Source organism: Xylona heveae, assembly GCF_001619985.1.
Source record: "Xylona heveae TC161 unplaced genomic scaffold L228scaffold_12, whole genome shotgun sequence".
Classification (NCBI taxonomy): Eukaryota; Fungi; Ascomycota; class Xylonomycetes; order Xylonales; family Xylonaceae; genus Xylona; species Xylona heveae.
In genome coordinates this window covers 225,000-251,863 of record NW_017264204.1, presented here as the reverse complement: position 1 = coordinate 251,863, position 26,864 = coordinate 225,000, and the positions used below count along the sequence as shown (strand labels likewise).

At 49.3% G+C, this 26,864-nt stretch overlaps 8 protein-coding genes across 8 annotated transcripts; 4 read left to right on the top strand and 4 right to left on the bottom strand.

Annotated features, from left to right (window-relative positions):
* Positions 1-1,634: 1,634 nt before the first annotated feature.
* L228DRAFT_241400 (hypothetical protein) lies at positions 1,635-2,995 on the bottom strand (the record flags this gene model as incomplete). The annotated part of the gene is made up of 6 exons (XM_018331328.1): positions 1,635-1,743; positions 1,809-2,047; positions 2,123-2,258; positions 2,379-2,757; positions 2,878-2,934; positions 2,971-2,995. 6 exons carry the CDS (start codon positions 2,993-2,995, stop codon positions 1,635-1,637), a joined length of 945 nt encoding a protein of 314 aa, XP_018185197.1.
* A 1,105-nt stretch (positions 2,996-4,100) lies between these two features.
* L228DRAFT_241399 (hypothetical protein) lies at positions 4,101-5,915 on the bottom strand (the record flags this gene model as incomplete). The annotated part of the gene is made up of 1 exon (XM_018331327.1): positions 4,101-5,915. The coding sequence occupies one exon, from the start codon at positions 5,913-5,915 to the stop codon at positions 4,101-4,103; it is 1,815 nt and encodes a 604-aa protein (XP_018185196.1).
* A 2,706-nt stretch (positions 5,916-8,621) lies between these two features.
* Positions 8,622-11,420, bottom strand: L228DRAFT_37523 (hypothetical protein). Its single transcript, XM_018336535.1, has 4 exons — positions 11,008-11,420; positions 9,433-10,953; positions 9,183-9,376; positions 8,622-9,119 (listed from the first exon to the last, which is right to left on the bottom strand). Exons 1-4 carry the CDS (start codon positions 11,324-11,326, stop codon positions 8,976-8,978), a joined length of 2,178 nt encoding a protein of 725 aa, XP_018185195.1. The 5' UTR covers positions 11,327-11,420; the 3' UTR covers positions 8,622-8,975.
* A 2,952-nt stretch (positions 11,421-14,372) lies between these two features.
* L228DRAFT_254274 (putative myo-inositol-phosphate synthase) lies at positions 14,373-16,115 on the top strand (the record flags this gene model as incomplete). Its single annotated transcript, XM_018333818.1, has 3 exons — positions 14,373-15,082; positions 15,142-15,919; positions 15,981-16,115. The coding sequence occupies 3 exons, from the start codon at positions 14,373-14,375 to the stop codon at positions 16,113-16,115; spliced, it is 1,623 nt and encodes a 540-aa protein (XP_018185194.1).
* Positions 16,116-16,784: 669 nt separating this feature from the next.
* Positions 16,785-18,273, top strand: L228DRAFT_250685 (hypothetical protein). Its single transcript, XM_018333391.1, has 4 exons — positions 16,785-17,085; positions 17,350-17,518; positions 17,581-17,646; positions 17,730-18,273. Exons 1-4 carry the CDS (start codon positions 16,917-16,919, stop codon positions 18,028-18,030), a joined length of 705 nt encoding a protein of 234 aa, XP_018185193.1. The 5' UTR covers positions 16,785-16,916; the 3' UTR covers positions 18,031-18,273.
* A 49-nt stretch (positions 18,274-18,322) lies between these two features.
* On the top strand, positions 18,323-20,178 carry L228DRAFT_285581 (hypothetical protein; the record flags this gene model as incomplete). Its single annotated transcript, XM_018336355.1, has 3 exons — positions 18,323-19,550; positions 19,606-19,666; positions 19,742-20,178. The coding sequence occupies exons 1-3, from the start codon at positions 18,486-18,488 to the stop codon at positions 20,176-20,178; spliced, it is 1,563 nt and encodes a 520-aa protein (XP_018185192.1). The 5' UTR covers positions 18,323-18,485.
* Positions 20,179-20,444: 266 nt separating this feature from the next.
* L228DRAFT_250684 (hypothetical protein) lies at positions 20,445-20,844 on the top strand. Its single transcript, XM_018333390.1, has one exon. The coding sequence runs from the start codon at positions 20,597-20,599 to the stop codon at positions 20,822-20,824; it is 228 nt and encodes a 75-aa protein (XP_018185191.1). The 5' UTR covers positions 20,445-20,596; the 3' UTR covers positions 20,825-20,844.
* Positions 20,845-22,212: 1,368 nt separating this feature from the next.
* On the bottom strand, positions 22,213-24,441 carry L228DRAFT_214466 (DUF1212-domain-containing protein; the record flags this gene model as incomplete). The annotated part of the gene is made up of 1 exon (XM_018330033.1): positions 22,213-24,441. A coding segment is annotated over one exon (2,229 nt), but the record flags the coding sequence as incomplete, so codon positions are not given.
* Between the last annotated feature and the right edge of the window lie 2,423 nt (positions 24,442-26,864).

The window sequence follows — 26,864 nt, the reverse complement described above, 5'->3', positions numbered from 1 at the left end:
TGATATTCTCAAGGGACCTTTTTTGGAGAAATGATGTGTGTGTGTGGGCTGGGGCCAAAGCCGCTTGAATGGTCAAAATGCTTGGTTCTCCCCCGGCATGGAGACCCCATGGCGAGTGGGTAGTTCCATCACAACCCCAGAGCGGGGTTTCCTTCTTAGGCGACTTATCGCTTCGATGAAGTAATTGCCCCAACTGCCCCTCCATCTTATTTCCCGAAAGTTATGACAATCAGGGACACAGGACGCCGGTCTTGTTGAAATCCCACGCCTTGGAGCCGATAGCCCCAAGCATGGGCTTCTTTTGGTCATGTATGATTGGCGCTCAAGTATAATAGTAATAGCCGTGCGAATCACATCATGCACCGGTGGCAACCACACCCACAGATTGCAACCGGTCTGGCCGGCATGGTGGCTTTCTCTTTTTTTGTTTCGGGCGGTGAGCACTCATGCGCAATCACTAGCCAGACTCAGATTCCATTCCTTTGAGCTCAGTTTCCTTGGTTATTAACAGGTGGCAGCATTTTCCGGTTGGTTTTGCCGTTACTGCAATGCGGGTTTTCAGCCACGAAGGGAGACTTGTTCAAACGTCCAATACGCCGCCGTGTCATACGTTTGACCGTCTGCATTTCCTGACCAAAGCAACTATCCGTAGAGATGCAAGCACGAAGGGACAACAAAGGAAAGACTGGGATGTATCGTGCATTACCTCATAATTTGTAAACCGTTTAATCCCCCTGAAAGGCGTGTGCCATGGAAATTTGTTGTTAGTCGATTTTTAATTTTCTTTCTCCCGTAGTTTATCTCTGTGGGGAGACATTTTCGCGGACCAAGTAGTATCGGAAGTGGAGGAGACCCCGGCACTCTCCATAAGTCGTGGAGACGCTTTCTTCATCCAGTTCGCTTTCAATTAGCAGAGCGTGGACGTGCTGAGACCTACGGCCAGAATGTTGCAGCAATGGGCTGGGGGTTCATAAAGATCCGCGATGACAGAGTCTTAGGACAGTTGACGCGCCAGCTAAGACACTGATCCCACACTGCTAACAGTAAGGCGTTGTACTTTAGTGTACCGCTTGCCGGACTTTCCACCGGAACCAAGCAATACGATGCCCATGCTCCTACCTTCACGTCTTGAATTTTCAACAACCAAACAAATTTGAGTATGATCTCAGCTCATTCCTATCTTTTCCATCTTATTTGCTTTTCTTATTCTCTTCAAAGCTACCAATCGTCGTAGCACCACATGGGGGATGCACAGAACTTTGCGATGCCATTTTCATATCTTGTCCCGGGAGTTCCTTAACATTGTACTGCGAAATCCGAACAGCTTGACCGTCATCGTGGCTACTGACCAATCCTCTTTGCCTGTATTTAACGGCTCGTGCTACCATCAGTCGCCAACGGTAGGACCGGAAAGCCATGAAACCTATCAACCATTCTGTACGACTGTATAATCATATGGGATCACGCGCATCATTTTCACGCACAGCCACATCATCATTCCATCCGGCGCCCTTGACTCCCTCTCCCAAATGAACACTTGATACCTGTCACATATCTAATAATTTATTACTTTTGCCATGCGCGAGGATCTCCCATGTGTGCGTGTAGTGCATGATTCCCTAATATATGGTACTTTATGATGAAACTTTGGGGGTATACTTTGCTGCAGCTTTGTCGAACAGCTCGCTCTTTTCCTGAATGTCTTGCAGAAGCGGGTGCTCGGGCGCTGCAGACTGAAGTGACCTATATTGAAATTAATCCACCATTCGAATATTTGAAGACTTGGATGACGACAATCGTAGACTTACGACAATGGTTCTTCCACGCTCTTTCCTAGGATAGCCGAGAGCACCACAGTGTTGGCAATTACTTCCGCATTGTCAGGCTCCCTCTCAATAGCTTGTTGCAGAGCAGCTTCGGCTTCAGGCAGCCGACCCAAGTGCAACTCAGCCACGGCTTGGCCGACCAGACTCTTGACGGCGGAACTCGAAGGCGCCTGAGCCAGCTCCTCAAAAATGTAGAATGACTGCTGGTATTTGTCTCCTCCCTAAACCATCGGCAAGAATTTGTCAATAAATGTCTTGCGTTCACAGTAGACATGAAATATCGGGGTGAAACGTACGACTCTCAAACCAACCCAGGACTCTGCCAAATTTACAAGCAAACTATCCTGAGCCCATCTCTTTGCCGCTGTCACCTCCTTAACGGCGAGGTCGGTCCGGTTTTGCTGAAGGTGGATTTGAACAGTCAAGGCAACGCTATCATTTTGTACTCATTAGCTTCCTTTCCAATGTAATAAACATTTAAAAATTCGAGCTTTCCCCGCACAGCTTGTTGATAGCTTATTTCAATCTGAACGAGAGCGTAAGGATACGTACGCTTCAAGGCTCCCCTGATGTTTTGCCAGAAGCGCCAGCGCCTCGTCGGTCTTTCCAGCCGCCTGCAAAACAGTACCAGCAAGAACTTGAACAGTGGCATTGTCGGCTGATGAAGCAGCCAGCTGTTGGGCGGCCGAGACAGCTCCTGCGTGATCGCCAGCAGCGTACTGTGCCACGACTTTGACGGCAGCAAGATCGGCCTCATCATCTTCACCCTCTATATCTGCAAGAACATCTTCTGCATGTCCAAGGGCAATTTGTGCGCGAAGCTGTAGGACTCGAGCGGCCAGTGCGTTCTCGGGAGAGAGAGAGCTGGTGTCGAAGTCGATGACGGCTTGATACTGGCCCTGATGAAAGGCATTGTGAATATTAAGCAATTCTGGAGAGAGGAACTAATTAGCCTTCATTTTCAAAGTGCAATCCATCTCATTTGTAGCTCCTGGTCTCCGCGCTTTCGAACTGTGGCTGGATACGTATGAGTATGTACGCAAGCGCATACGATGCGCTTTGGCTGGGTGGGTTTTCCCCCAGGGCTGGACTGATCCAAGAATAGCGACTAAGGCAGTGCAGCAATAATTCACTGCAGACTTACCTCCTTCTGCAGAGAAAGGGTCCATGATGATCGAATTCTAATCCGTAATGCGATGTAGTTGCAATGGTTGTTTGGGGCGATTCCGCTAGATGTCCAGACCCTGGAGTCGGTTGATGCGTGGCTTCATCCTGGGCCAACCCGCGTTCGGGTACGGTTTAGGGCCGTCATTGCGGTGGGGATGGCAGCCAGGAACAGACGTCCAGTGCTTTTGTCCCCAGCGACAGATGAACTTCAGCCCATTAAAATGCTGATAGCTGACAATGAAAAATTTAAATTTTCTTCGATTTTGCAATCGGAATTGAAAGCACGTAGAGGGGAGCAATTTTAATGCCAGTTTTAAATAGCCATGACAATAACGTTAGAAGAAAAGTGATGGCAAATTTAACAGCGCGAACTACGAGACAATATGATTTTATTTCAAATATGTTTTCTCAGCCATTGATAGCTATTCATCGAGGGTCTTGAAGGAGAGGATGCTCGAAAGCGAATTAAAAGATTTGCAGACTTGGGAAGATAAATTAAACGAAGTTTCTTTCATGCCCTATATCTCAGACAATGTCCACCATAGATCATCTCCCGACCATTTCCTTATTTCAGTGCTTGGTACCACGGTCATCGAGACGAACGAATCTCCAAAACACCTTCAAAGAAGAACAGGCGAGAAAGGAGGTCGATTCGAATACTATCCCCCTCTTCAACACATTTACAGACAAGCTTTCGTGATGAGAATGACGACAAGGCCGAATTGCATCCACAGGCGCCATGACATACCCTATATGCCGAGCCCTCGGGATGAGCGTAATCGCAAATCGCAGATACTCTCAATGAACGGTGGAAGTTGACGTCCTACGAACGACATCGGCGTAGAACAAAAAGATGCATACAACGAATAAGAGTGAGGAAACTAGAAAAATTGAACTTGTCGTGATCGGCCATCATGGATTGAGCAACGAAAAATTAAGACGGAAAATCGAGATGAGGTCGAAAAGGTACAGTGGGCGCCTGTCCCACATCCTTTAAGAGGCTCATATAAGAGGAACAAGAGCGGGGGCGGCTTCTCCAGTTTGCTAGTAATATGTAAACTAGAACAGAGATCTGCCTACCAGACGCAACGCTTGGCTCCGGTGTTCTCAGAACATGGAGCCTTTTCTCTTCTCGGCGGTAGTAAGAACGAGCATCGGAGCCCTACGCCTTCCAGCAGGGGAAACATGTGGTCCATCATTTTTAACATCATTCAATCTGGCGCCCAAACCGGAGCTTTCGTCGCTGCTGATGCTGCGGGCACTCAGACTGCTATCGGCGGAATTTCTTTCGCGGGAGCGCTCCTTCATCTCTTTTCGCTCCGATCCGATAGCACCATTTGCAGCGGCACGAAGACTGCCAATGCTGGGTTTACCTGAGAGACATCCACTGCCGACGCTCTCGGAATCATTATCGGACGTTGGCGAAAATGTGACATCGTTTTCACTGACTGGTGTCATGCTTCCGGCACTACCAATGGAACCTGAGCCACGAACGCCACGGCGTTCAATGCCAGCTCGCACCAGGCTATGAACAGCTCGACGTCGTTGGCGAGTCGCAAAGTTCTTGCTACCTTCATGCTTGGTTGTGGGCTTTGCAGCCAACTCCTCAAGCGGAGGCGGTCCTCGGGGTTGGCGGACCGGATGCTCGCCGGCACGGCCTTGACCGGGGCCAAAAGTACCACTCAAGGGGGTCTGAGGAAACCCAGCAGACTTGGGGCCAGCGCTCCTTGTACCCTCGGCGTTTGCTGAAGAGATCGACTGTCCAGGAAATGCCATGGAGGAGGATGCTTTTTTGTGGCCACGGCGGAAGGCGTTGGCGGACGGAGGTGGAAGAGGCGCAACGTCATGCACAGGAGACTCGCTTGGCTTTGGTGGAGATAGGCTTCGAGCACTTCCAATAGCGGAAATACTGGGTTGGGGTGAAGGAGACGACACCTGAGCTCGGAAGGAAGGAGACTCGGTCCGTAGAGGGGACTGATTAAACTCCCTGTTGACCTGAGCGCCATAGGCAGAAGCCCGAGTGGGGAGCGGCGGCTGTTGGGGCGGCTGCTGCTGCTGCTGCTGTGGTTGTGGTTGTGGTTGTGGTTGTTGTTGTTGTTGTTGTTGTTGTTGTTGTTGTTGAGCGCTAGAGTCGACAAAGATTCCATGTTGACCGGTCATGGGGTTATAGACGGAATATAGCCCTGGCTGTCCGGGCACCTCCTGGACAACAGGTTGCACACCATTTTGCAGCTGCTGATTGTAGAAGCTCATACTGGGCAAGCCAGCTACACCAGCAAACTGCTGTTGCACCTGCGGCTGAGCCAGGCCCAGGCTGTTCCCGAGGCTCAGCCCCTGAAACTGCTGGGCAGCCGCAGTGACATTGATGAGCTGCTGCTGCAGCCGCTGTTGCTGCTGGGAGAGGTAAAGGTTCGTGGCAACCAATTCAGCGTAGAGGTTCGGGTCCATTTGTTCGCCGTCAATGTCGATGTTGGCAGGCAGAGCGGGCGGCGCAAGAATTTGCTCTGGCAGGGAATAGAGCTGTTGATTGGACTCGAAGTTATCCTCGTGGGCTGGAAAATTCGACCCAATGGCAGTTTGGGGGTATCCACGACCCGAACGAAGTCCTCCTCGCTCGGCATATCTGCTATTGTCCAGACCACCGCGGTGCTCAGTCTGAGCATAGGGAGCCGAGGAAGGCACGTTCATGGGCGACTTTGGCGCAGTTCGAAGCCCCGCAAGCAAGTGAGAGCGACTGGTTCGAGGAGTCGGCGCCACATGAGAACGGTCCTCATCAACCATAGAGGCCCTCGGAGGTGCGACACTAAGACGCTTGATATGAGCGCCTTTTCCGCGGGAGGCGAAGCCGGAGCCAGGCACGCCGAGGCCGCCGTTGGAAGGAAAGTTGTTGTAGGTCATCTGGGCAAGACCGCCAGCGTCCATTATTCTTAAAAGAATGTGTTGAAGATAACGAAGTGTAAAACAAGACCACCAAATGTAGGCTCAAAGAAAGCGAGCAATGGCGAAACCAAGGGACTGGTAAAGAGAAAAAATCAACTAAGACCTTGCCAGAGCTCAAAGCTGGTAGCAGACAGACAAGGGCAACAGTAAGAGAAGCCGTTTGTAAGAGTCAAATATGGGCAAAGACCACTTGGCAACCGGAAATGGCGAGTCGGCAGCAAGAAAAGTGGAAACGAAGATGACGCCGATGATTAGAAGATTAAACGCGTCGATGGAAGATATCGATCGAATGCGAGGTATGTTTGTGCCGAAAGATGCTTGACAATAGCGATCGATGGTCGTAGTCAAAGCTGAAGGTGATGCTTGCTCGTGAAACGGAGCTGTGAATAACGATGGCACTCGAGTAGTGAATTCGAGATTAAGCCCCTTTCTCGTTGCGAGGCTTTTCTAATAAGTGAATTACAAAAGGGTTGATAGCGGAGAATTAAAATAAAGAGATCGACGAAGATCCGGCTTGAGGGTTTATTCTCAAGGCAGGAAAGAGACGCTTTTAGCTGTTGTGTTCTGCACTGCAAACCACAGACAAGGAGCGACAGAAGAAGATTTGCCAGGCGGACGAAGGTTGAAGGAACAGGCCAGCAGCAGAAGCAGTTGGCTGTATCGTAGTAGCGGAATGAGGCGGAAAGCGCGTGGGGACTTCCTTTTGTTCAAGCGAGCAAGGGCAAAAGGCTAGGTTCCTCGCAGGACGGCACACGCTCTTTCGGAGAGAAATTTGGAACAAGTGGATATCAGATGCAACCCAGGCAATAAGAAAAGGAAGAAGAAGTAATTGGACAAAGAAGGAAGGATGCAGAGGCAGAGGAAGAAGGGGAGGATAGAAGATGAGTGATGATGGCGAAAGTGACGATGGGCGAAGGGGGGGAATATACGGGGATGGGGGGGAAGGAGAAGGGAGAGTTGAGAAGAGTAAAGAGTCTCCTTGTGCGTTGGAGAGGTAGCGAGAGGTGAGAAGAGAAAGGCGTGTTGTAGTAGTTAGTAGGAGGAGCGTGTGGGTGCGCGTGAGAGGGAGAGAGTACTCGTACTTTGTACACAGTAGAGGATTTTTTTGGGTGACGGGAATGGAAGTGACTTTAGTCGGGGGCATCGGCCTGAACCTCTTCGCTCTGTGCGTTCTACTCCGTACTCTTTGAAGCTAACAGCCTAGCAGAATGCCAATTCAAAGTACCGAATACGAGGCCGACAGCGTGAATATCTACCAGAATTCGGGTAAGAGTACATACCAATCCCGACTGCCCTGCGAGCCACCGCTAGTAATGGACGGGAGGGAGCGCTCGGAGCGTGGGAAGATGGGCATGGGGCTGCCGGCTTGATGCCTTAAAAAAGAGTTCCCCCTGCTGTATTCTTTCACATCTTGTGCCGAGCGATATTAGGAAAGGTCAGCGCCAGAAGTCGCAGCGAATGATATGCAGCCAGTAATGTTCCCAAGGGAAGACGGAGAGCAAAAGCCTCTTGGCATGGCCCTGAAAGGACTGCAGCTCGTGAACAGAGTTCGGTGTGCTTGTGGCGCCCAGTGGCTTCTTCGCGCCTTACGATTGGTCACGACTTGACCTTGCACCAATGTTTGTCTCCTACTGGATCGGCTGTGATCATCAGGCCAAAAAGAGTATAATATAGTTAACAGGGGGCCAAAGATGAGCAGACGATAGATCCTCTCGTACCCAGCTCTGTCCATAATTTATTTAAGGTGACTTACGGACAGAAAATTAGTTGAGTTCTCGAAGATGAAACAAAAGACAAAGTGAAATTAAGGATAAACTTGGCTGTACATTCTTGCTCGACTTCACATGGCTCAAGTAGTAACGGACGATCTCTCGGCAAGGGATGGGTCTGTCCAAATGGGGAATAGTCTCCACCTCAAGTCACGTCCCGAAAGCTGAAACTCCAACAATGCATAACTTTGATAGAAACTGGGGGAAATTTATAGCTACCCTATCCCTTGGCTTCCGATATTCAAGAAGCATGCACCAGTTGTAACATTCAGTACTCGTTGACTGAATGCATCAGAAGCCTGGCCAATACGTTTTGAAACAAGGAATTTCGCACAGTCTTTCACGCACCGTATATTAGATAGTATTCCCAGCTTCGGCAAAATAATATATTAAGATACAAGCATAAGTGCAAATCTATCATTGCTTCCCACCATTTTATACCGGAGTGGATTCTGTCCTTTTCTATAGATGCATCATTCCAACGATGATGTATATCCCGGCAATCTCCAGGAGATATCCGCACGAACATCCATACGGGCTGTGCTTGCCGCTCAGTAAACGATAATCGCAGACCATGCCCTGTTATATAAAGCAAATGCCGCTTGGAGATCTTGGTTTGGCCGGATGTGAACTAATTCCGCTGTCGTCTAAGCTGCTCGAGCTCTCATATGATACTTGCACATTTCAGACACTAGAGTGTTAGCAGAATGACATTTGTCAAGAGCGTCACGAATCTTGGTGGTATGTCCTCTTTTGTGCTCGAATATCGGCGAGAAATTTCCCCAGATGCTTCAAAATGCCCGACATAGCAATTGGATACCTTTTTCATTGAAAAGTCCCTTCTCTAAATATTACTGATGGTATTTATCTCGCCATTAAGCTATGTAATTATCCATTTTGTGCGTTGCTCTGCCTTGCCACTGATTGACGCTGCGATATCCTGCTTCAGAAGTCAAACGGTGGCCACACTGGTAAGACTCCTTTTTTTTTTTTTTTTTCAACGAGCGTAAAAATTCGCGTTTTCCGTCAGACATGAAATCGAAAATTAGACATTAGAAATTACGCAGAGCGCCTTGTAAATGCATAAACGAGTATATGCACGGGTATATGCAAAACCGAGAATAAGCCTTGCAAGTATGAATGCGCAGAGTAAGTAGATTTAACCAAGACAGGTAACGCCAGTCGTCAATTGGGTATACAATATAGTTTCCGCAGAAACAAGAAGAAGTTTGAGAAGAAAGAAAAAAAAAAAGTCCAAAGGGTCGGTGTCGTTTCACATCACCATAAGTCGCGTTGTGCGCCGTTCGGGATGCTTGCGGCCTGGGCCGAGGAAGTTTCGTTGAAGAGTGGCATGACGCTCGCAATAGAATTTGCCGCCCATTTCAAAATATCCGTCACGAAGGACCGTTCGACATTCCTATAGTTGAGCTGTCAGAAAACTGTTGTGATTGTTCTTCCAAGGTCTCGTAGGACGACTTACGTTGCAAGTGAAACAGGCAGAGTGAAATTTTTGTGATGCTTCCGTTTCCAAATATTCTCCTTCGATACCTCGATTGCACCTTTGGCAGACGGAATTGTTAAGCTGATGGTAGTGGGTCTCACAGTACGGCTGGTTGTTGATGACGTAAAAGTCGGCCGTCTGGAAGGGTTCTTTGCAAGTCTGGCAAACGAAGCCTAGTTACAAGACGTCAGCAACTTAGGGACACTTATAATCAGAATGCGTAACTAACAGCGCTTATGGTATCGACCGGTCAATCTCCCGTCAGCAGAACTGACAGATTTGCCTTGGATCATGGTTCCGCAGCCGCGACAAAGTCCCTTATTTTTCTTGGCAACGGGAGGCTTTTCAAGGCGAGGAGTGTTGCCGACAGATTCCGAATGTGCTGTTTTGGAAGTTGACGGTGATACGAATCGACCTCCCTGCATTGCTGGGTCCATTGGTGACTCTGGAGGCTGGGGGGAGAAAGGAACGCGTGCGGGGGACAGTGCTTTTACGTCTTCTGCTGCTTCCGCCGCTTCCGCATCCTTGACCAGTTGAGCTTCTTTCGCTTCCTCCATTGGTGCTGGATCTTGAGATTTCTTGACATCGACAGGACTCACTCCAGGTAATTGCTTGCTGAATTGACTGGAGGTTTCGGACAACGGTGTAGACTCTGAGCTACCCGTTCGGGAGTCAGACTCATAGCTTGAATCGTTAGATGACATGGAGTCCGAGGGTGCATGATACGGATTTCCATTGGAAAACTCCTTTGCAAAATCGGTGACCAACACCGGCGGTGCACTTGCTAGTTTCGTCGCTTCATTTTGAACAGCGCGGGGGTTTGGAGCTACAGGCGTTATCTTCAGCCCCTTCATCATAGACCTCCGCTCTTGAGGCTTTCCCATCTGCGAGTCTACCAGGAGGTCCACTCCTGTGTCTGTATTTGCTCGCATTGATGCCGTTAAGGCAGGCCGAGTCGTGGCTGACGACAGAAGCGGTTCGGACGGCCGTCGGTTGATGTCATGAGCAGGGGATAAAGATTTATTCTGCTCCGCCGCTCTGACAGGAAAAGTTTGCGATCGGGTTTCAAACCGAAACATGTCAAGGCTTGGGATGGCCCCGGCAATGGATGAGTCGTCTGGTGTGCCAAACAGGCCATCACCACGCGCAGGCCTCGGGGGTGGAACTTTGGTAGGGCCCGGACGAGACTTTCCGGTAGGAGATGTCTGTTGCTTATCCTCGCTTGAAGCCCCAGATGTATCGGTGTTAGCCGTGGACGGTCGTGCAGAATGAGGTCGATCAAGGCTGGCGCTGGAACTGGGGGTCGTTGGCCGCATCAGAGCATTCTGATCGTTGGTTGAAGCGCGGAGGTCGAAGCTGCCGTTTCGTTGCCGCACATCGAAAGGTCCAGGTGCAATTGTGTTCATCCGCTTCATGACACTGTCACCGCCTGTCGAGATAGGGCTCACTGGCGCAAAGCTGTAGTCGGGTTTATGATTTGTCCGCAGCATGCTACCCTCCCTGCATGATCGGACGCTTGTATGTGTTGCATTCTTCTGCTTCGACGTTGGGAAGGGCGGAAATGCGCAGTCAAAACTGAGCAATTCTGGAGAAGCCGGACTGACCGGTCTTGGTAGAGGAGAGGTTGCGCTCCGAGGTGGGATCCGATATTGAGATTTTGTCCCAGCGTGGGAAGGCGCCGGTGATTTTGCTCGGAAACTCGCTGCACTGCTCACTGAGCCGACGTCATTGTGCCGGATAAATTGTCGGTCTGGGAGCAAGTCAGAGTCTCGATTCAGTGGATTATTCTTTTGTTCAGACATACTCGCGACAGAAGGGTCGATCCGTGGTGGCATCATTCTTGTGGCCTTCACCGGACCCGGTGACACTGGGCGACCGGACATTACACTTCCATTGCTTGATGGCTCCCGACTGTGACCATTCTGTAAACTACGTGTTAATGGATGGTCCATGAAGTTGGTGAAACTGGTGTCTCTTTTTGTCGACTCTGGTATCGTACCCATCGTGGGTTTCGGTTCAACGGAACACACATGGTCCCCCATGGCGGAGATTTCGAGCTCTGCATTGCAGCTCGAGCATTTGATTGTCGGGAGGAAAAGTGATGGCCTTGATACCGCCGCCATCTCCAACGCGACTGGGCTTCTGGTAACTCTTGTGGTGGGTGCGTGTTACAATATCCGCGACGATGCCAGTTCTGTCCGGATTTCTGCTACGAGAGAAGATGGAAAGCAGAGATTGGAGAGCTCAAGAACGCCAGACGGTGCGAAAGAGTAGCACAGGAAGGATGAAACGTCTGCGGTGGAATTGACAGAATGAAGCACGAACGAGCAAAGAAACGGGGGACAACAGAAAGCCCGGGGTCAAGTCCGGGGCGAGTTTGGTCGCGTATCACTCAATGTTATTGCGGTCCATTGTCTCAGGTCATAAGATGGACTGCTCCACCGGGAAAGAAAAGGGTCAATCACTCATCATGTCAGGGCCGTGCGAACGAAAGGACAAATGCCCGTTCACACTGTGCGTTGGAAACCATACCCCTGGTGCAAAGTGCGACCAGGAAGAATGGATGGAGAGAATTGTAGCAAGTAGCAGCTCGCTACGCTCGGGGCGACCCTCATTGCCAAGGGGAATGAGCAAATCATAAAAGTCGTAGAGATGGCTAAAGCACCAGGGTGGTCCCAAATCGGACGAACACTGGGGACGGGTTCAAATTTGGGTTGATTTCCATCCTCTTTGACGCAACCTTTCCAAAGTAGCCATTGTGTCGCTCCTTTTCGGCGACTTTGGCAAGAAAGATGGTCGAGCGAGTTGAATGCATTTTGTTTCGATTGAAAACCCTTTGAGACATGCGATGCTTCTCATGCAGCGCATGCTTGTAGGAAGCGCCGTTGAGCGCCGTGGCTTGCAAAAAGCCATGCGTGTTGCCTTCTCAGGTGTGAAGGTGGATCTGACAGCTCGTGCCATTTATTGTAGTGGGTGCCACAAACGGTTAAGTTTAGGGGTTTCACACGGCCTAAAGGGTCGCAATCAACCTGCCGAACTCCACCAAAATCACCGTCATTGATTGCTCAGGGGTCGCTTTTGCCGCTGGGCTACGGTTAGAAGCCAATCAGGGACCAAATTGCGAATGCAGTGCGGCACCCGGGTCCTCGTGCCAACCAAAAGTAGCCCGTCGCCATTCACTATCCCCTGATTGACGGCTTCCAATCCCTTTCGAGTCCAAATGATGCACATCTTCATAAATTCTCGGAGATTAACTCTTGTAAATAGCTCGCCTTTCGGCCAAGGGCACGGCACGATACTTCAGTGGCATACCCGACTGCCGTGATGGGCACTCTGATCTGTCAAGATAACTTGCAGGGTGATGCTGTTGTTTCCTGTTTTCTCGAGTCTTGTTGACGCGTCAAAATGTATACTGGATTGTAGATGGCAATCTTTCTTTCATGACGAAAATCGATTTAATTGCATCTTTATCACCCGTCCTTCTTCTCGTAAGTTCGATTAAACAGTTTCCTCCAGAAACGTTCAACTTCGCATCCATGGAGCCATAGAAAAGGTCTGTGGCAAGTTGACTCCCGGCTCTCCCTTCTTCACACTGGCAGGAATCAAAACGCATTGGATCAATTCATTCAACTGGTTGTCGCTGAGATAGCTGTATCTACTTCAGTGGTCTGTTGATGTCGCAATTCCCCCGCAGTGAAACCAGACCATCTTGTGCCCTCAGGAACTGTTGATTAGACCAGTTGCCATTTTCACTCTAGTCGGCATGATTGGCAAGTGAAGTGCCGCAGTTGACCGCTCTTTCGAGTCGTTTTCGCCAACTGCATGCTGAACGTGTATTTGCGCTATTAGGACGGCCTCTAACCATTTCAGAAATAGCTGCAGCGATACCTTATACTGATGCTGTAGGCTGGCAGACTCGAATACAGTGCCTTAAGTAGCTGCTTGTGGCATATACCTGGTTCATCGGCTGTAGAAATCATGACTCTTACCTCGAGTGGGTTTCCTCTCATTATTGTGGACAAGTGCAATTGTGTTCGGCTCAATTGATAACTGTGCCACTGAAAGATATGCAAGAAGCTCGTGTTGCATACCGTGAAGCACCCACCCATTGGACATAGCCAACCATTTTTGAACAGGGTCACACTACTCACAGACGACCAACGATTCCTTCTAGACCCATCTCTATTCTTCTATTGCATTAAGCGGCCGGAAGATGCTTTCGCTGTGTCGCGAAAACGACTTGGTCGAGTTCCCAGTACCGTCTCTAAGCTGACCCACTGAGAGACTGTCGGGAAGCTAGAAACCTTTCAGGTCAAGCCGTAAGAGGGTTGGTGAGAAAATAATCACGTCCATTTGCTGATAGACCGCTCCTGTGGCTGCCGACTGACGCGGTCTTTTGGGGCTGGTACTTTGGCTAACAGTCGGAAATGAACAACTCCGATGTGACCGAGGAAGAAGCGAGGTAGTAAGCTCTTTACTTGGGATTAGCGAGGTTTTCCAAGTACCGTTCAGTGAGGGATTGGTGAGAACTGTCCCTGAGGTACCTACCTACATACAGTACCTAGCCGTCGTATGTGGAGAGGACCTGGCGATCCTCTTTTGGGGCAAAAATGTGGAGAGCATGTGTTAATCGCGTGAGGACATAGCGGGGCTTAGAGGAGCTACAGTAAAGTACAGCACACTATACAGAGGTGGCAAGTATAAAGAGCTGCCGCCTTCTTTCAGTTTGTGATACCTCAAATCATCTTGTTTCAATTTCTGTATCGCCAGACGCCAAACACAATATTTCCATTATCCGTTAATCCAGATCGAGCCTGCAGAAGGTCTCGATCATCTAAACCGCCAAGACGTTTGCTAATCTCTTAAACTCGTGCGTCACACCCTTCAATGAGTGTAATTGGTGATGCTCACATGTGCCACCAATAACTTCGTTAATTGATTCCCTTGACTCCTTTCCCGCCCACCTCTTCGTCTTGGAAGAATATCACCTTTGTAGTTGATAATTGGGGTTGCTGACGGTTTCCACTGCGTAGGATCCACCACCCTTTTGCAGGAGCCCGCCGTTCTTCTGCTAGGGGCGGGGCATTTGAGAGCCCTTTTACCAAATAAACGGTTAAACATCATCTTGATCCAATACCTTTTTACATTTCCGTACTTTCTTGAATTACCATGGCTCCTCACGCTGAAGGTGACAATATGTCTGCCAATGGACGGCAGCATGTTGCGTCAAGCGGCTTGCCGAAGCCGTCGTTTACCGTAAAGTCTCCGAATGTCAGCTATACCGAGAACGAAATCAAAAGTAAATACACCTATCGTACAACTTCTGTTACTCGAAGTGCCGATGGTGGGTTCGAAGCTACTCCCAAGGAGACTGTCTATGACTTCAAAGTGGAGAGGAAGGTCCCCAAGGTTGGAATGATGCTTGTTGGCTGGGGCGGCAACAATGGCACCACAGTCACTGCAGGTATCCTTGCGAACCGCCGAGGTCTGGTCTGGGATACTCGTGAGGGCAAACAGGCGGCCAATTACTATGGCTCAGTTGTCATGGGTTCCACGATCAAGCTTGGCACCGACGCGAAGACCGGCCAAGAGATCAACATTCCTTTCCATGATGTTCTACCCATGGTCCACCCCAATGATCTTGTCATTGGAGGTTGGGATATCAGCAGCGTCAACCTTGCGGATTCAATGGACAGAGCGGCTGTCTTGGAGCCGACTTTGAAGAGCTTGGTGAGGAAGGAAATGGCCGACATGAAGCCTCTTCCCAGCATCTACTATCCGGATTTCATTGCTGCCAATCAGGAAGACCGTGCCGACAATGTTGTTGAGGGCTCAAAGGCATGCTGGGCGCATGTTGAGCAGATTCGCAAGGACATTCGGTAAGACTCATGGCCGTATTTGAACAATGTTCTTTGCATGACTAATTGACGATACACAGCGATTTCAAAGCGAAGAATGGCCTCGACAAAGTCATTGTTCAATGGACTGCAAACACAGAACGTTATGCCGACATTGTTGAGGGTGTCAACGACACCGCCGACAACCTCCTGAAGGCGATTAAGTCCGGACACGAAGAGGTGGCTCCTTCCACTATTTTCGCCGTCGCTTGTATTTTGGAGGGCGAGCCCTTCATCAACGGCTCTCCGCAAAATACATTCGTGCCTGGAGCGCTTCAGCTTGCCGAGAAATATGGTGCATTCATTGGCGGAGATGACTTTAAGTCTGGCCAGACCAAGATGAAGTCTGCGCTCGTCGATTTCCTGATCAATGCCGGCATCAAGTTGACTTCAATTGCAAGCTACAACCATCTGGGTAACAATGACGGCAAAAATCTCAGTTCTCAGCGCCAATTTCGTTCAAAGGAAATCTCCAAGAGTAATGTGGTTGACGACATGGTTGCCGCCAATACCGTTCTGTACAAGGAGAATGAGCATCCAGACCACACCGTCGTGATCAAATACATGCCTGCTGTTGGCGACAACAAGCGTGCCTTGGATGAATATTACGCCGAGATTTTCATGGGTGGTCATCAGACCATTAGCATTTTCAATGTCTGTGAAGATTCGCTTTTGGCGTCTCCCTTGATTATCGACTTGGTTCTCATCGCCGAGATGATGACCCGGATCACATGGAGAATCCATGGACCCGAGGGCCCTTCGTCTGCTGAGTACAAGGGCTTCCACAGCGTTCTCAGTATTCTGAGCTACATGCTAAAGGTTCGTCAATTCGGCCCCTAATTCCATTCCATGGATGATAATACTCACTTGTGTTGTGCAGGCCCCTCTCACCCCTCCCGGCACCCCGGTTGTCAATGCCCTTGGCAAGCAGCGTGGCGCGTTGACCAACATCTTCCGTGCATGCGTGGGCCTTGAGCCGGAATCTGACATGACTCTGGAGCACAAGCTCTTTTAGAGCAATGTCTGCTTGAGGAGGATGTGTCTAGGTTTCAACACGCGGGATGCATCCAGCCACGAAACTCTTCGCGACCTTGGCCTTAACGCCAGTCATTGGTCTCATATGCTTTCGACTTGTTCGCTGTCATGTTTTAATCGCATTTTGTAATTTCTAATAAGGGTTTATTTTCCCGTTCCACTCTTTTGAATAGCAGCAAATTGAGATTGAAATTACTAGTAAAAGAAGCTTCTCTGAATTATCGCTTGCGGGAAAGTAGGAGAAAATTTTTTTTTTTGGGCAACGATATTATGTCATAATTGTAATGCTGATCCTGTACGATGAACGGAGCTTTGTGGGTGTAGATTATCGCCTCATGATAAAAATTGATCCAAATAATGTGGGATTGATTGTTGTAGGGTTGATCTCATCCTCAATTTATGCAACTGGGCCAACTTCTCCCTGAGACATAAGGTTGGCTAGACACGTGCTCTCCCTGTTAGCACTGTCTAAGACATCAGATAACTTGGACTGTGAATTTCACATGGCGGCAAAATAGGAACACAGCGTGCCAAGTGGTGCGCTGTCTGCTTGACAACAGCGTACCAAAACGCTGGTACAAGGTGCTTAGCGATAGCTCCTTTCTTCGCTCACCGTCCCTCGCTCGTTATAATACCTGTACTTTGCGGACGTTGAATACTTTCTACTTTAAGCGAATCAACGTTACAATGGGAATGACCGCCTACGAAACGCACTTGATAAAGTGATAAATGTGTTTATTTATTTGATCTTTTTCTGAAACCGTTTTTGATCGATAAATCCATGTCTGGAAACGGAGAGACAGTTGTCGACCTTAAACAAGCTTTTCTTCGACAGCAAGTTCGGCTTTTAAGTCAGCCACTTCAGATCTCTCGGGACTGGAGGGATCGCGCACCAGATGAAGGGAACGGCCCTCTGAGAGAGAAAGTTGTCGATGAGGTTTTGCATAAGCGTGAGTCTAGTTTGCATGATTGTTTTCCGCTTTCCTTATGGCCGAATTCGCAACAATTTTGTTGTTGCGTCAACTCGATTCCAAGAGTGGAAATTCCCAATCCGTAAGGGCGGCTCGAAAAGCAAAACAAAAGTAGAAGTGAGACAACTGGGCCAAGCCGGCCGAGGAATAGATATAAGCGTTTTCTATATCCTTTGAATTGCCTTTATTTCATTTTTCTATTACATAATAGTATAATGGATTATCACTAATATCATTTTGCAGTCAACGCCATTGCTCGCAGGCACAATAAAAGTGCCTACTCCTCCGAAGCACTGAGGCATGTTGCTGAGCAGATAGATGCGCTGTACTGGGAGTCTGGCGCGGTTAGTGGGGGAGCAGATGAGCAAGACAGGTCTGGTTTAGAGCTTGGTGCAGATCTAGCACAGCCAGAGTAAGCGTCGCCTTGAGTTGCAATTGAGATTGGCGCAACATGGTCCACTGACGTGAACGAAGAACGATCGAAAAGCTTCCAGAAGAATGGCCAACTGGTGAAGGTGAAGATGAAGCAGCTGTCGCGCGGTATGTCATTTCGATAACGCAGCCCAAATAGCAGATTCTTCCAAAAGGTAGATTTATTGAGCTAAGACGGAAATCCCAAGCAGGTACCAAGAATTACGAGAAAGATTATTTGAGCTTTCAACACAGCGTCAAGCGCAAAGACAGAGATTCGAGCATTATAAACAGCTCCAGAAGCTGGTCGAGCCCTTTCGAAATGCTCACGAGAATGTTCAGCCAAACTTGGTGACACGCGATGGTGAGCTTGGTAAAGAACTGGATAAGATGCGCATCTTTATGGCACGAGTGACAGGAAAGCTGGCAGATGTAAGGAATAACGATATAGAGGATGAAGTGCAGATGTCCAACACAGAAGAGAAACTAGCTGGCATCTTGGGAGCGCAATAGTGTTAAAGGGAAAGAGGACTGATTCAGTACGTTTGGTTGCATTTTCAGCGCTTGCACTTTTTTTTCTTTTTACAGATGGCGCAGAATGTCTGTTTATAGATGAGTAACTCAGAAACCTAATCATCTTAATTACTGCACGTGCATCTAAGACATTTGAGGCATAATGGCAGTAGAAGGACGGTAGATAAGAGTGACTCTGGAGTGACTACCGTAGTTCATGCAGTAAAGGAAGTCTCGGCGGGCTAAGAGCCATCCCCTTTATTTAGGGAGGTTGTGTACAAGGACATACACACGTGTAAAACTGGCCAGGAGTTCGTGCAGGCTTCATTTGAAAGAAAACCGCGCGTTCCTAAACCACTCTTTATTGTTGCCAATCTAGTAAGCTTTATCCAGTGCCAACAAAGCTTGAGAGACTCTACCTCTTGCTCTCAACAAATCCAGACATTGTCTCTAGGATGGAAGACGACGAGCAGGCTTTCGTCCAGCACGTCGAAGACGTTAGTCAAACTCCTCCACTCGAGCAGATGGATGAAGTTCAAAGCAGTCAGCAACGCCCAGCAGCTCCGTTACATGCCGACGATAATGATAACAATCCTGAGGACGACGCGGTGCCCTTTCCAGGGCTTGAAGAATATGAACTCGGAGTGGAGGAGAGGGATGGATTTGATGATGGTGGAGATTTGATGATGCGAATGAAGTTGAAAGGAGAATCATCATCATCATCATCATTGACCACAACAACAGATGACAAGCGGACCACGTGCCCTAAATGCCATCAACTCAGGCCAAGAGGCACGGACCATGTCTGTCAGGAAGGGGATAGCGCTGCAGCGGCCCCGGGGTTTTACAGCTTTAGCGAGACGCCCCAGGTCCAAGCACATCCGCTGCCTCCACTGCCGATTCACCCTCTACGACTACACCCTGTCAATCCAACCCATCCAGCTTCTGCTTCAGAGCACCATCAGAGTCGCGACTTGCAGGCTTCAAGCCCATTGATTGTTTCTGATTCAACTGTCCCTTACGCCTCCGGTGCTGCCGGTGACGCTGCCGCTTCCGCTTCTCAGCCCCAACGCTTCCTACCTTCAGGACAGTTTGATTTACCAACATTCACCATTACTCCACCGACGCCTCCTCCGCCGGAGCCCATTAGGCGTACCGGCCGCCGTCGCAGCAACGAAATCAATCAAGACGAGCACGACGAAGACTTTTTGTCGCCGCTGCGCCGCGTCCGACCTCCGCCGGCCGACATGTCTATGAACTTTCCGTCGTTTTTAGACTCTCCCGCCGTGGGCATGTCTCCGAACCAGCTTACGCGCGGAGCTGCTACGCCTTCGCCGGCCCAGCATGTGCAAGCAAATGGCTTGGCTGGAGCTGCTGCGCCAATGGGCGGGTTTCCCCCCAATCCTGGACACCAGATGGATCTGAACCACTTGTGGAATACCGTGCAAGAATTGAGTGCCGTGCTACAGACGAATCGTACACAGACACAACATATTGTTGGTCGCGTTGAGGAATTGAGAGTGAGTTGGACAACTATGCAAATATGATCATTATCGCTAACACTTGTGACTCAAGAACCGCGCATCTTCGGACAATGCCAGTCCTTTGATTCAGCAAGTCAATGGCGAAATCAGTGGTAAGTAATGGCATGGAATCTACCAATCTCTGTGTATACGGGTGTGTGTGCCTGACAATGCCATCTCCAAAACAGACGCCGCAAAAATCGCCGAGCTAGAAACCCGCATTGCCGCCAAAGACCGCGACATTGAAGCGCTCAACAATGAGAATAACGAAATGGCAAATTTGCTCGCGCAGTACGAAGCCGGTATTGGCCGCGTCACCGAAATGGTCCGCCACCACTGTTTCACCGAGTCGCTCCGCAATATCGCCATTCATCAGCATTACAATGAACAATTGACCGTTGAGCGTCAGGAGAATCTTCAACTGCGTCTCGAACATGCCGATTGGCAGGGCCGTTTGGGGAACCTGGCCGAAAATGTCCGCCTTGCATACCGCCACGCGTCGGAGACAGATAACGAAACAATTCGCACCATAGCAGAGCTGAGAAATGAGAACCGCGTCCTTCGTCTGCTCCACGGCTTGCCCGTCGATGAGTCTGATGACGAAGAGCAGCAACAAGCGCAGTGATAATAATCTTTGGACGCGTTGTTTACTTTTCCGAGGTGTACCATTATCACGATTTCTGACATACCGTGCTTCAACGATCAAAGTTTCATTGCTGTTCTAGATACCCGGATACACTTCCTTGCTCTTCTCCATCTACGTGTGGTTTATGCGGGGCATCATGGTATCACTCGGGCGCTTTGCTCTTCCCATCATGGCTTCTCTCATCTTTTGCTTTTCGCTCCGCCATTTCCCTGCATCTTCTCTTCATCATGTCTATAATTTTCTGTTCCTGCCACGTACATTTGCTTCTTCTTCTCTGTCTTTCTTTTTTCTTTTCCCCTCTCCTTTCTTTTCTTTTCTTTTTAGCTTTTCAAACATACCCATTCGTCATCTTTGCACGTCTTCCTTTTCCTTCCCCGTTGCTGCATCTTTGTTACTTATGACATGGGCCACTCGGCTTTCTATCTTTTCAACACATCATCTCTTTCTCTCTTGCTTTTTTCCCTTTCACTTGGCTTACTTCCTCCCGCTGCCGTTTCCTTTTTCCTTTTTCTTCTTGTTTCACCTTAAACTGAAGGCCCAAGTCACACTTCAAAGAAAATACACGGCGTATGGCGCGGCAAAATCTCTTCGATTTAACAACAACAACAACATTAGCAAAAAGTAATCGAAAAGCTGCGTATAATTTCGCTTAATACACTTGTTTATTTTTATTTATATTCTCTCTGATTTTATTTTCTCTGATTCTATTTTCTTGCAAAAACTTCAAATCATATCTTGCTAATGCTCTTATTCTCCGATCGCGCTGCATTGCCATCCTCCCTCCCCTCGTCCCTTTTCCCCATGCTACGTTCTTCACATCCCGCATCCTGTTGCATCCAGCATCTAGCATTTAGCATCTAGCATCGTGGCTCAGTGCAAAAGTTCGTCATAACTCTTCTTCATACATCGGGCTTGACACACAGCTTTATCATTCATGCAATGCAGCATGTCCAGTATTATATTCTGCGTGTCATAGATATCTATTCTAATATCTGAAGATATCCGTAACCTCGGATTCCAGGTCAAGGTCAAGGCCAAAACCAGGATCAGGGTCAGGATCAGGATCATATGAAGATGAAGATGAAGTTGAAGATGGACATTCGTGACAACAATACCTGGGATGATCACGGAGGTGTTTGGTCAAAGTGGGATGATGATGACACCGACACGGGTAATGGAAATGATAATCATGATCAAATGGACACATTAATGATAATGATAATGACCATGAAAAAAATGAAAGATGGAAAGTATAATGATTAATATCTCTAAATGCAAATCAATGCAATCAATGCAATCAATGCAATCAATGCAATCAATGCAACCCCCAACTGTCCCTTTTCCCTTACCCTCAAAAAGAATCTCCATACGCACCAATATAAGTTCCCAAATAACACAAAAGTAATACCCGAATGATTTATAATAAAAAAAAAGAAAAAGAAAAAACCTCCCAAATAATCGACTCCTTCTCTTTTCCCTTCCTTCCTTTATATCTCTAAGTCTAGAGTGAATGCTTTTTTGAAATCTAAAACAAAAAGAACAAAATCGAGAGTGGTATAGCTCCAGTGGTCTAGCCGTCTAGCAGTCTAATAGAAAAGGGAATGTATAAAAAAAGATAAATGTAAAAAGGTCGCCATGGTGGGCTGGTATAAAGTCTAGAGCCCGGGTCGTGTGCGGCGCAAAGGCCAACGACCAAAAAAAGGAGAGGAAATCTATAATGAGTTTGATGTGGATGACGACGATGATGATTTATAAGGACCCATGACGATGAGAAAGGAAAGAATTATGTGCAAGAATATACAAGTAAGAATGACAAAAGCAACACAAAGGAATGGGTATTATGGTGATGATAGAAATCAGAACACCTGTAAAACATTTACAGGTGCAAAAAAAGGAAGGAATGCCATGCCTGCGAAAGGACTCGTAAAGGTCTTGAGTGGATTGTGGTGTAAAAAGGTGCGGTGGCGAGATGATAAAAAATCAGGAAGATGTGGAGGACGATGGCAGACATGATTAAAAGCTAAAGAGACCACTTCGTCTCTTTCCAAGAGGGTAGACGAGAATGGCACTGAGTGAGAGGCCAACTGCGATACCAATGGCGACTTGGATCATCGAGTACCCGACATTGTACACGACATCATCCACGCCAGTAGTATTGTAGGTGGTCTGCAATTCAGTTGTGTTGGTGGTGGTGTTATGCACAATCTGGTCGGCTTGTTTGACGCCGCTGATGAGACTTCCACCGGCCGCGAGACCAGAAGGCACCTGGACAAAAATGGCCGGTAACAAGGCCGCGGCGGCCACACCATGGCGGAGACGGGAGTAAAAGTTGCCGAGGACGCCGACGGTAAATGCACCAAGGGTTTGGCTGATCTGTGCATTGCTCGGGAACCGTTTGCTGGAGAAAAAATTGACCATGTAGCCAGCAAAAGAAATGATGAGCATCACTGGCGCTTGCTTCCACTTGGCCTGGTTGATGATGAGCAGACAGAGGGTGAAAATTGGTACAAAGAGGAAGCCCCAATAATTGCCCATTGAGCGCTCGCATTTCGTCTGGGACACGGCATTCCCGTCCATGGCACCGTAGATGACTGATCCGATGGTGATACCGAAGCCCAGGAATAACGAGTAGATGATGGCGTTGACCATGCGCACAGCGCCGGCGATGATACTGCGGGATTGCAATTCCAGCGAGGCGCACAGCACCATATACCCAGGCAAGATGAGCGCAATGGACGACTGCGCAAGGGCCGAGAAGCAAAACATTCGACCGTGCGGACCGCGAGGGATCGATCCAAATGCCCGCGCCAAAAAGCTCGTGAGCACAGCGGCGGCAATCTCAAAGACATTCGCGTACAAGTCTGACAGTGGAGCGACAATGAGTTGAAGGACACCAAGAACCATGCCCAAGATGAACATGACTGGCAGGTCGATCCAGTCGGCTTCAAAGGCAAATGGACCCACGGAGGCGCTGGCGAGACCGTAGATGAGAATGAGCAGCCACTTGGGATTTTTGGGTTTCCGCTTCATGATCTCATCCAAACGCTGCGTAGCCTCTTCGACACCAATGACGTCGTGAACGACCTCCTTGTAAACGTCATGCGTATCGCGCAGCTTTCCCAAGTCAACGCCTTGAGCGGTGCGGACGAGTTTGACTTCGGTGGTATGAGTGGACGGGTCATCAAAAGAAATGACCATGCAACCAGGGATATAGAGAAATTGCCCTTCGATCTCGAGAACGCGAGCAGACATTTTCAGATACTCTTCAAGACGATGGGTGGGCGCTCCGTAAGCCATCAAAGCTCGGCAGATCTTGAGAAGATAGCGTTGTCGAGAGAGAATCTCTGCAATATGAACAGTGATTTTAATTTCATCTTCGAGTCGAGGCTTGTTCTTGCGGCCGTGAGCACCCCAGGAGCCTCGTTGTGCACGGGATCGCTGCGGGGTGTGGAACTTGTACTGATCTCGAGTGTCGGCTTCGGCACCAGCAAAGGCAGCCGGTGATGCGAGCATGGAGGATGAGCCGATAAGGTGGGAAAAGACATCGCTGCTGGAATGCTTATGCTCATTCTGCTTGTAATACCACTTCTGCGGTTTTGGCTTGGGCGTCATGGCACCAGAAGAGCTTGGCGAATGGGGCGGAGAGGTGAGCGGCGTATGATCGGCCAGACTCACAGCGCTGCTGCTAGCAGCCCGGAGATGACGATATGGAAAATGTCCCGGGGTCCCTGGAGTGCTTGGTGTGCCTCCATTGGGCGGGCTATAAAGCTTCAAAAGTGAGGACAAGACTCCACCGCGATATTGTTGAGGGGGCGGCACGTAGCCTTCTCCATCCTGAGCACCAGTCGGCGTTGTCGTACCGGAACGAGGGCCGCCATTGCTGTTCTGGGAGATGACGCGAAACAGGTGGAATGGCTCACGCTTCGTGTGTGCTCGGACAAGCTTGTGAGCCTCACTAGTGGTCCTGGCAGGCCTTGGAGCCGGCTCGGGCACCGGTTCCTTCTTAAGAGAGTCTTCGTCTTCTTCAGGATATCGTTGGCCGTTGAGATCGATCATGGGTATATCATCGACACGGACGGGCAAGCCGGATGTCGGTGCTGGTGGTGGTGAAAGAACGGGCGAATGAACAGGAGACTGCGTCCGGGAACCAGGGGCAGAGTGGCTTCCGACTAATGAGGCCAATCTTAGGGCACGCTCTTGTGCCGAAGCCTGAGAAGTCTCGTTGGCATTTGCACGGCGAAGTGCCTCCTCGTCATCACTCTCTTCGACAATATCCTCAATGTCCGAGTTATTGGAGTTGTTGCGGAAGAATTGTGGTCGTCTCAACTTTGAATCTACAATGTCTATTGATTGATCAGAATTGATCAAGTTGGTTGGACGGAGGCGTTCGCCAAAACTAGGTCGAGGGCTTCTGAGTGATTGGAATGAGCTTTTGCGAGAGACGGGAGGGGATCGGCTCGGAGGAGTTGCGCTCTTCTCCTGCACATCTTCTGCAAAAGGATTCCGGACTTCGAATGTCGAGCGGTTGTTTTTAGAATCGACTGACTCCCCTCCAGGTGTGAATCGAACTCGATGCTTTGGTCGATTAGGGTCACGGGTACCACCTTCCGTTGGTGAGGGCGGACCACTCGTTGGCTGTGAGATAAAAGGTGTAGAATCGGCACTCGACTCAGCGGTGTGGGCAGCCTCTGGGGCCTTGAGCTCGATCTGAGGGCGCTGCTCGATTGGGGGTGTGCCCGCCATGAGGAGACAGCGGTTGCCACGAGATGCTTCAATAACGAAGCCGTGGTAGACGAATGAAAATACAACTCTATGTGAGAAGGATTATATCTTTCCCCCACTCGAAGGCGAGGAAAGAGGCAAGAGCCAAACGTTATAAAAGGGGGAAAAAAAAGGTCCAGAGGCAAAGAACCCAAAGGGAAAAGAGTAGAAAAACAGAAGATAGGGTTCCGAAAGACGCGTAAGGTACTAGCGTTGCAGTTCCAATGGAAAGGTGAGAAACGGGTGAAATGTCTATCGGTCCAACGAATGACGAACCTCTGGTTCAAGAACTGGAGAAGGTTAAACAGCGAAGAAGCTTTCCCCAGACGAGAGGGAAATGTGTCCTTTGAGGAAAGGTCTAACGAGGAGAGTATGGAGATGGGTGAGGGCGACAATGATACGGTATAAAGAAGGTTTGAGCCAAACGGCACAACCGGCGGGGCTTCGGCGGTGACGTTTTGGCCGCGCGAGCTGTTGTGCTTTCAGATGTCACAGTCTCGCGACTTGGGAGGGCAGTCGGGAGCGTGGGGGGTGATGCAACGGGTTTAGTTCGGAGACCCGTCTCCTCGCTTCGTCACTGAGTGCCGGCAGAACGGGAGGCGATGAAGCAGAAGGAGCGAGTTTCTTTCAATTTCGACCAATTCCTCCTCGCTCGCCTCAAAGTGGACCCACCAAAAAGTAAATCGCTTCGTAAAACTTGAGTATGTGGAGGGTTCTCGTAGTCGGATAAGCAGCAGCTGGCTGCTGTTCGAGGCGAATAATCCGTCCCGAAAGAACGTGGGGGAAATCAGAGACGAGACGAGAGCCAATAATGGTCGTCAAACTGATTAAGACCGTCTTGCCGATCCTCCGATACCGAGCCTGTAAGAGAGCACAACACTGCCGCGTTCAAGACAAGACATGGAAAAAAAAAGGAAAGAGGTGTTGAACTTGGGCGTCCGAGAAGACAGAATGAAGGGAAGAGGCCAACGCGAAAGACAGAACACGTATCTCTGCACTAGATATACTGTGCGCGAAGAGGAGATCAGACCCAGACAAATTTCTTTTTTGGTCCTGGGGAACAAAAAGGGTGAGCAGACAATCGACTCAGAGGCGGGCCTCTGGGCCGTTGGCGTGGAAAAATTTAAAGCGTGGAAAGGTCCGAAAAGGTGTGCACTCCAAGAACGGATCAAGGCCGGAAGGCGATAGTGAGCGGGAGACGGGGATGCTAAAGACCATTGGGGCGCGTTTAGGGGACGCCATGGTCGGTAACGACCGTGAGAGTCGGCCAAGAGTGGAGCCATGCCATAGCCTGACAAAAATCCAAAGCATGAAACCAAGAAAGAGCAGTAGTGAAAGAATAGGACTATCCTCGTCGCCAGGTGTTGCTATATCGGATTCCAAACAAGCGCTGGGCTAGAACCTCGGTCATAGTAATCGGAGCTCGCGGCGCTGAATCTCTTGGTCATTATCAGGACCCGGCAATGGGGACGGTTGGACCGTGAACACCTGGTCGACAGCGCTTCAATCCATGCTGACACCGCTCAATGTTAGAGAAACCCTGCCATAATACCTGCCTCAAAGAGTGGATAGCATGATCGAATTATGACTTGGGGATCTCTGATTTTCCTTTCTACTCCCTCTCTATTGCATTGCCCTAAACGTAAAACGTGACCTAGCTGCTGGGATTAACCCCTACCCCGACAAGCAGAGCCCCGACGACACGACGTCAAATGCAAATGCCGATGAGACATGCGTGGATGTGCGAGACGCCTGCGTCATTAGGGGAGAATCCGGGCAGAGCCAAGGTGCGTAGAGAGACAAGGGGATAGGGATTGGAATGGAAAAGGCAAAATCCCCGTTGAGGGAACGTGAGAGAAGAGAGAAGAGAGAGGAGAGACGGTAGTCAGAGTGGAGCAATCGGT